The sequence below is a fragment of the Volvox carteri genome, assembly GCF_000143455.1.
Source record: "Volvox carteri f. nagariensis unplaced genomic scaffold VOLCAscaffold_44, whole genome shotgun sequence".
NCBI lineage: Eukaryota > Viridiplantae > Chlorophyta > Chlorophyceae > Chlamydomonadales > Volvocaceae > Volvox > Volvox carteri.
In genome coordinates this window covers 706,258-712,479 of record NW_003307587.1, presented here as the reverse complement: position 1 = coordinate 712,479, position 6,222 = coordinate 706,258, and the positions used below count along the sequence as shown (strand labels likewise).

General features: G+C 59.5%; 1 protein-coding gene across 1 annotated transcript in view; it reads right to left on the bottom strand.

Moving 5' to 3' along the window:
• Positions 1 to 6,222, bottom strand: part of VOLCADRAFT_95499 (uncharacterized protein) — a gene marked incomplete at both ends in the record, with an annotated part of 7,255 nt that continues 1,033 nt past the window's right edge. The window contains 10 exons of the mRNA XM_002954573.1: positions 1 to 128; positions 830 to 866; positions 1,317 to 2,289; positions 2,926 to 3,171; positions 3,282 to 3,374; positions 3,759 to 3,872; positions 4,299 to 4,579; positions 5,015 to 5,345; positions 5,632 to 5,657; positions 5,890 to 6,058. Of these exons, the coding sequence (XP_002954619.1) occupies positions 1 to 128; positions 830 to 866; positions 1,317 to 2,289; positions 2,926 to 3,171; positions 3,282 to 3,374; positions 3,759 to 3,872; positions 4,299 to 4,579; positions 5,015 to 5,345; positions 5,632 to 5,657; positions 5,890 to 6,058 (2,398 nt within the window). The remainder of the gene's footprint in view (positions 129 to 829; positions 867 to 1,316; positions 2,290 to 2,925; positions 3,172 to 3,281; positions 3,375 to 3,758; positions 3,873 to 4,298; positions 4,580 to 5,014; positions 5,346 to 5,631; positions 5,658 to 5,889; positions 6,059 to 6,222) is intronic.

Genomic DNA, 6,222 nt, shown 5'->3' with positions numbered 1-6,222 from the left:
TTACGAGGGCACGCAGGCATTAGGTGCAGGTACACTGAACTCCAGCGCTGGCACACTGAACTCCAGCGCAGTAAGAGGCTTGAGGAGGATGGCCAGGTTTGGGACCGAAACACCGGCACCACGGGCACCTGGTAGTGCCACAGAACACGATTTATGTGATGATATGACTGCAAATACACAGGTCAAATTTCTTCCAACGCAAGGTGGACAACCGATAGAATATGCTGGATTAAAGGCAAGGAGACCGAATCTCAACCCCCCGGATTGCAAACTAAGCAAACGCACGTCCAATATTTCTTCCCCGGCCCAAGATGAATTTTAGAATCCTGGGTCGTGTGTATTAGTACCAACCAGGCTCCAGGCAACAAGGCTCCACAAGCATGCTTCTGCGGAGTTCGTAGCTGCTTCAGTGGTACTGCCGTCCAAAAATATGAACTCGAACCATCCAAGCTGGTGATGCACCATCGTCACCGCCACAACTGGAATAGCCGTACTTTTGTCGTAACGGCTGTCGTGCGCTTCTGGCTTCTCCTCGGGTTAACACGGGCTGGGTGGCGTCCACTCCTGAAACTGTCCTCTATGCGCCCAGGGAGCCAAATCGTTTTTCTTTGGGCGCCAAAATCAATACCCCTCAAAACTTTCGAAGTCCGGACGCGAGCGGACGCGAGCGGCCCCTCGTAAACACCCTTTGTACAGCAGAGCGCTACTGCAGTAGCTGGTACACTGTACGGCACATGTATCAACTACAAATACGCGCTAAGCGCTTCACCTGCATCTCGAGAGGCCTTTTCAGCGAGGCCAGCTACTACAGCTACACACACATACACACCTTCCCTTCGATGATGCAGCCGGGTATCCCCCGAACCCTCCGAACACAGAGAGAGGGGGGGAAACACGGTTTGTCATATTCCCTTTTGGGACAGGAGGCCCAGAGAGAGGATCGTATTCAGATTGTTGTTATACAGTACATTGTTTCGAATGGGGTGGTCGGCCAACACATCGGCCCGATTAGGCTTTTAGAACCTTGGGATGTGAGAGCGAGTGAGCGAGAGAGCGTGTGTCTGTATGTATTACTGTGTGTCGGTGTGTCTGTTACATATCGATCCGGGCCTGATGCTGGTGTGTGTGTGTATGTGTGTGTTTTGAGGGGTAGACATCGGGGCATCGACGCGTCGTGAAGACTCTACGTAGCTACAAAGACATACATACATACATGCATATGGTGTTGTGTGTTGGTCCAACCAACCGCAACCGCAACAACTAATTTCGTGGCCCTCGTGCCGTTCCCCCACTGTCGCCGTTAGGGGGTTTCAGACCTCCTCCTCCTCCTCCTCGTAACCACCATCATTGGCGAGAGGCTCCTCAGCGGCGGCGTCCTCCTCCTCGTCACCTAGCTGCACTACCCCCTCCTCCTGGCCCCCATCTCCCCCAACCCCAACTTCCTCGGCTGCTTCACCCTCACCCTCAACTTCCTGTTCTAGGGCCAAAGTCCCCCCACCTCCACCTCCACCCGCACCCTCACCCACACCCTCGCCCCCCGACCACGGGGCCCCGGACATGGCGTCGCCGCTCGGATAAGCCCCGCTACCGTCTTCGCCGCCGTGGCCGTCGCCGTACTGGTTCCCGCCGTCGTCATCGCCGTCGCCGTTACCACCCGCCTCCTGCTCGCCGCCGCCGCCGGCACTGCCGTACTCCTGCCCGCCGCCGTCGGCACCCGCCGCATATCCTCCGTCACCCTCGCCACCCTGGCCGCCAACACCGTCGTAATCCTCGTAGGTCTCTCGGCCCTCTCCCTCCGCCGCCGCCTCCGCCGCCGCCGCCGCTTCCTCCGCCGCCACATTTACATCGCGATCCTCAGTCGCCTCCGCCACCTCTGCCTCACCGCCGCCGCCGTCGCCGTACCCTCCACTGTACCCATCGGCCTCCGATTCCCCAGCTGCCTCGTCCGCCACTTCAATGTACTGCTGCTGCGCCTCCTCCGGCTCACAAGGCCCCTCATGACGATCATGATGATGATGATGATCATGGTGATCATGGTGATGCCGGTGGGATGACGGCTCCCCCCTCTCAGACTCCACTGCCGCCGTATCTTCCGCTTCCACTTCCGCCGTCGAGGGGGTTAGACGAGGATGCTGCTGATCCCCGGCGGCGCTGCCGCTCGTACGGCTGCCGTACCCTGTCGTACCCTTGTGGGATGAGCGCGTCGAGTCCTGACGGCTCAAAGCAGCTGCCGAGCCCGTTTCGGCGACGGCGGCGGCGGCGGCGTTGACACTGCCCCGCGGCGACTCCCTGTCGTACAAGCGGCAAAAGATGGTGAAACGATATTATCCTTGGGATTGCGGTTGAGTCAAAGTCGATGTCGGAGTCGGTTAAAACCACCAATTGTTTGTTCGCCTGTTGTTGTTCCGGTCAACGACTCGGAATTGCGTGTGTCGCCCCCCTCTCACCCTCCTCACCCTCCTCAAAAACCTCACCCTCGAAACGGTAGCTATAAATGGTACATTTCTCACCCTCCTCACCCCCTCACCCTTTTTTCCCCCTTCTGTCCCCCCTTCTCCAGGCCAGCAGCAAACTTTATTCCAGCTTTACGACAGCAGTGCTTTACTACTTCTCCGCCGCCTCTACACCTACTTTTCTACACCTACTTCTTTACGGCTTGGCATTACTGCTCTCTCTGCTTTTTTAGTCCTGGCGGCTTAGGTAGGTAGTTTTTCCGACATCATCTTCACTGCGTCATCCCGAGGTCGCGGTCTTCACGGACGCCTTTCGGTCAGTTCTACGTCTGGTACACTCTTGCCCTGGCAGCAGCTTCACTCGTTTGTGGTTCGCCTTTCCCCCCCTGAACCCCCGCTCGCCGTCGGGGCGGTCGTCTCCTTCCGCTCCAACGAGAGACATAAGGCCCACCGGCCCGCACCGCACTCTCACCGCTCAGCTTCCGTCAAACCCCTCTCGCGGGCTTCCGCCGCCAGCGCCGCCACGGACTCCGACAACCTCTCCTTCAATTGATCCGCCGCCGCCGGGTCACCGGCCTCCGGCGTCAGCAGTACGCCTCGTCCCAGCCGCGTTGCATCACCACCCGCCGCCGCCGCCGTTGTTGCTGACCCACGGGTCGGTGCCGCCGTCGCACGGGAGGTGGCGCTTGTTGGCCGGGAGGTCCTCCCCGGTGAGAGCCTGTTGCCAAGCCGGTTAGGGATGGCGGCGCCGCCGCGGCTGCCGCCACTGCCGCCGCCGGCGGCGGCGGCAGTCTTCGCCGCCGCCGCCGCAATCGCGTTGGCGCGCACCGCCGCCGCCGCCCTCGCAGCCTTGATACTCGAAATGCCCCCAGCGCCGGCGCCGCCGCCGTTAGGAAGCCCCATCTTTGAAAGAGCTGCGATCTGTGCATTGAGGTCTCCAGAACGCGGGGCAGCGGTGGCGGCGGCGGCGGCGGCGGCGGCCGATGCCTCCCTGGCCTCCGCTGGCGTGGGCGGTCCTCTGGGTCGCGGGACTCCAGGGAGCCCCCTCATCTCGTCCAACAACCTTCCAACCAACAAAACAGTTTTGCCATCACAAAGGGTAACAGAAAATAAAAATTAAACAAAAACAAAAACGTTTCAATCACATCCTGTGTCAACTGGTGAAGTGGACGATGAGCAGTGGATTAAAAATGTCGTGCACACACACACACACATCAACACACCCCAGGCTTTGGTTGTCGTGAATTATCCCCCCCCTCTTTGGCACCCCCCAAACCCCCAACCCCCCGACACCCCAAACCCCACCTGGCGATGTGTGAGTTTAAAAACACGAGCGCCTCCACGGCCCCGGCCGTGTTGGGCCGCTGGATGGACAGCTCTCTTAGCTCAGGGAGCGATAGCTGCGGGGGGAATGAGGACCTGGTGGGCAGGGGGAAGGAGGGAAGGCGGGAAAAATAGGGTGGTGGGAGGAATGCGGGATGTGTGTGTTTAAGACGGGGGAGGGAGGGGGACATTGGGGGGGTTTGGGGACGCCGGGTGGGGGGTTGGGTGGGATGGAGGGGTGCAAGCGGGGGAACGGGGGAGGGGGAACGCCGTACGGTGTACGCCGTACGTCAGCTCCAGGGGGGCGCTGTTGAGTGGATTTTACGAGTGCGGGAGAGAGAGGAAGAGCGGGACGACGGAGCATCCGAGGGATCGACGCTGAAGGTCCGCTACCGGGTTTAAGCATGCAGTGTAACCAACGTCATGCAAACATACAAACGTACAAGCATACGAAATATACAAACATACAAACATACGAAACGTACAACCACACACAGGCACACACACACACACATAACGCACTTTACTAGTCGGGCCTCTGCCATAATGAGCTTGTGAGCCCTCTGTAACACCACGAGCGCCAGCCGGACGGTGTTCTTGGACAGGTTGTTGCCGGGGGGCAGGGCCAGCGGTACGGCACCGCCATCTCCTCCCTCCGCCGCCGCCGCCGTGTCGTGCTGCCGGCTTTGCAGCGCCGCCCGGGCTTCCGCCGCTTCTCCCTCCGCCGCATCGAGCCGGCTGGAAATCAGCTGCATAAGCCCCATCTGGCGGGACACCTCCCCGCGATACCGCTCCACTTCGGCCTTTTGGTGGTGTGTTGGGGAGGGGGGGGAGGCGGGGAGGGGTCGGGCGGGGTTTTGGGGTTCGAGGGGGTTTCGGGGCCGGGTGGGGGCAGGAAACGATGGATGGAATGAGGATTCGTAAAAAAGAGAGGGCCAGGTTTTGGGTTACTTAAAAATTATAATATATATACAAAACAATAAAAACATCTAAATTGAAAATATATAAGATACTTAAATATATACTTAATTTTTTAAAAATTATTCACAAATGAACGATTTACATTAACAATTAATTAAAATATATTACACCGGTAATAATTTGGTTAAACTAGATGAAGGAACGTTATGCAGTCTTGCAAATGTGACAATTATCAGATTCCGGTTGGAGCCGCGGGAGGGGATGAATATTTTTTCCAAAAAAGGGGTTGGGACGAGCAAGCCAACCAACTAACCAACCTGCAGCTCCTGCAACCTCTGTACCCTGGAGGAAGCCTTCAGCTCCGCCAGCTGACTCGCCAGCGCGTCCCTTGTGGCCGTTAGCTGCCGTACTTCCCACCTCAACGATGTCACCAAAGGGGAGGTGGCAGCGGAGGCGGAGGCGGGACGCGGCCGTCGGGGGCTCACGCCGCCGCCGCCGGCGGCGGCGGCGGCGGCGGCGTCAGTGTCGCCATCCCAGCCGCCGTCGCCGGCGATGGCGGCGGCGACGGCGGCGACGGAGCCTGTACGACCTGTGTATGTTCGCCGCTCGCCGCCACTCTTCGGGGACGATGAGCTGGCGGGTTCAGCCCTGAGAGGGGGGGGGGAGGTGGCCGAGGGGAAGATCCAACCCATGGAGAAAAAGTTGGGGTACATGGGGTCACAACGTCAGGATCATTACAGGAAAGGGGTTCTCCTTAAAACTCCGTCGCCGTACGTCTCAACCGTACGACGAACCACGATCCAACCCACGCAGGAAAATCACGACGAAATCAAAATACGAAAATCCCCCTTTTTGTGCTTGTGCTTGTGCTTGAGTGTTGCTCCCTCGTAACGACCCAAACCTGAAGAGCGAACTCACCCACTCATCCACTCACCCACTCATCCAGAGAGTCGGATCCAGCTGCACAGAGGGACGCGCCCGTACACATACACATACACACACATGCACACACATACACACACATACACACACACCACCACCACAGCCATTCGTCCGCTGACTTCATTCGGACAAACACACGTACAGACAGACTCCTACTAAATTGAAACCCTAAAACCCTTAGGAGAATAACCCACCACGTCGCGGGCACACGGCCTCTGGTCGCGGCCGCCAACTGGTCTTCCAACCGCACCCGTGCCGCCCGCTCCTCTTGGACCTCCCCTTCTAGCTTCCGTACAGCCGCCACCGCCTTCTTCTGCTCCTCACGTGCCGCCGTCAGCTTCACCTTTACCGCCGCCAACTCCTCCTCCAGCGCCGCCGCTGCACGAACTGCCGGCAGAGATCTGTCTAGAAGGCTGGACCTTCCCAGGAATGAGGAGGAAGATGCCGCGGCGGTACGGTGAGGAGCGGCGGCGGCGGCGGCGGCATTGGCCGCAGCGGCTGACGCTGACGCCACCGTCGCCGCAGCGCTGCTGCGGCTGGGCCGGCCGGAGGCGGGCGCCGCCGCGGCGGCGGCGGGGACGGT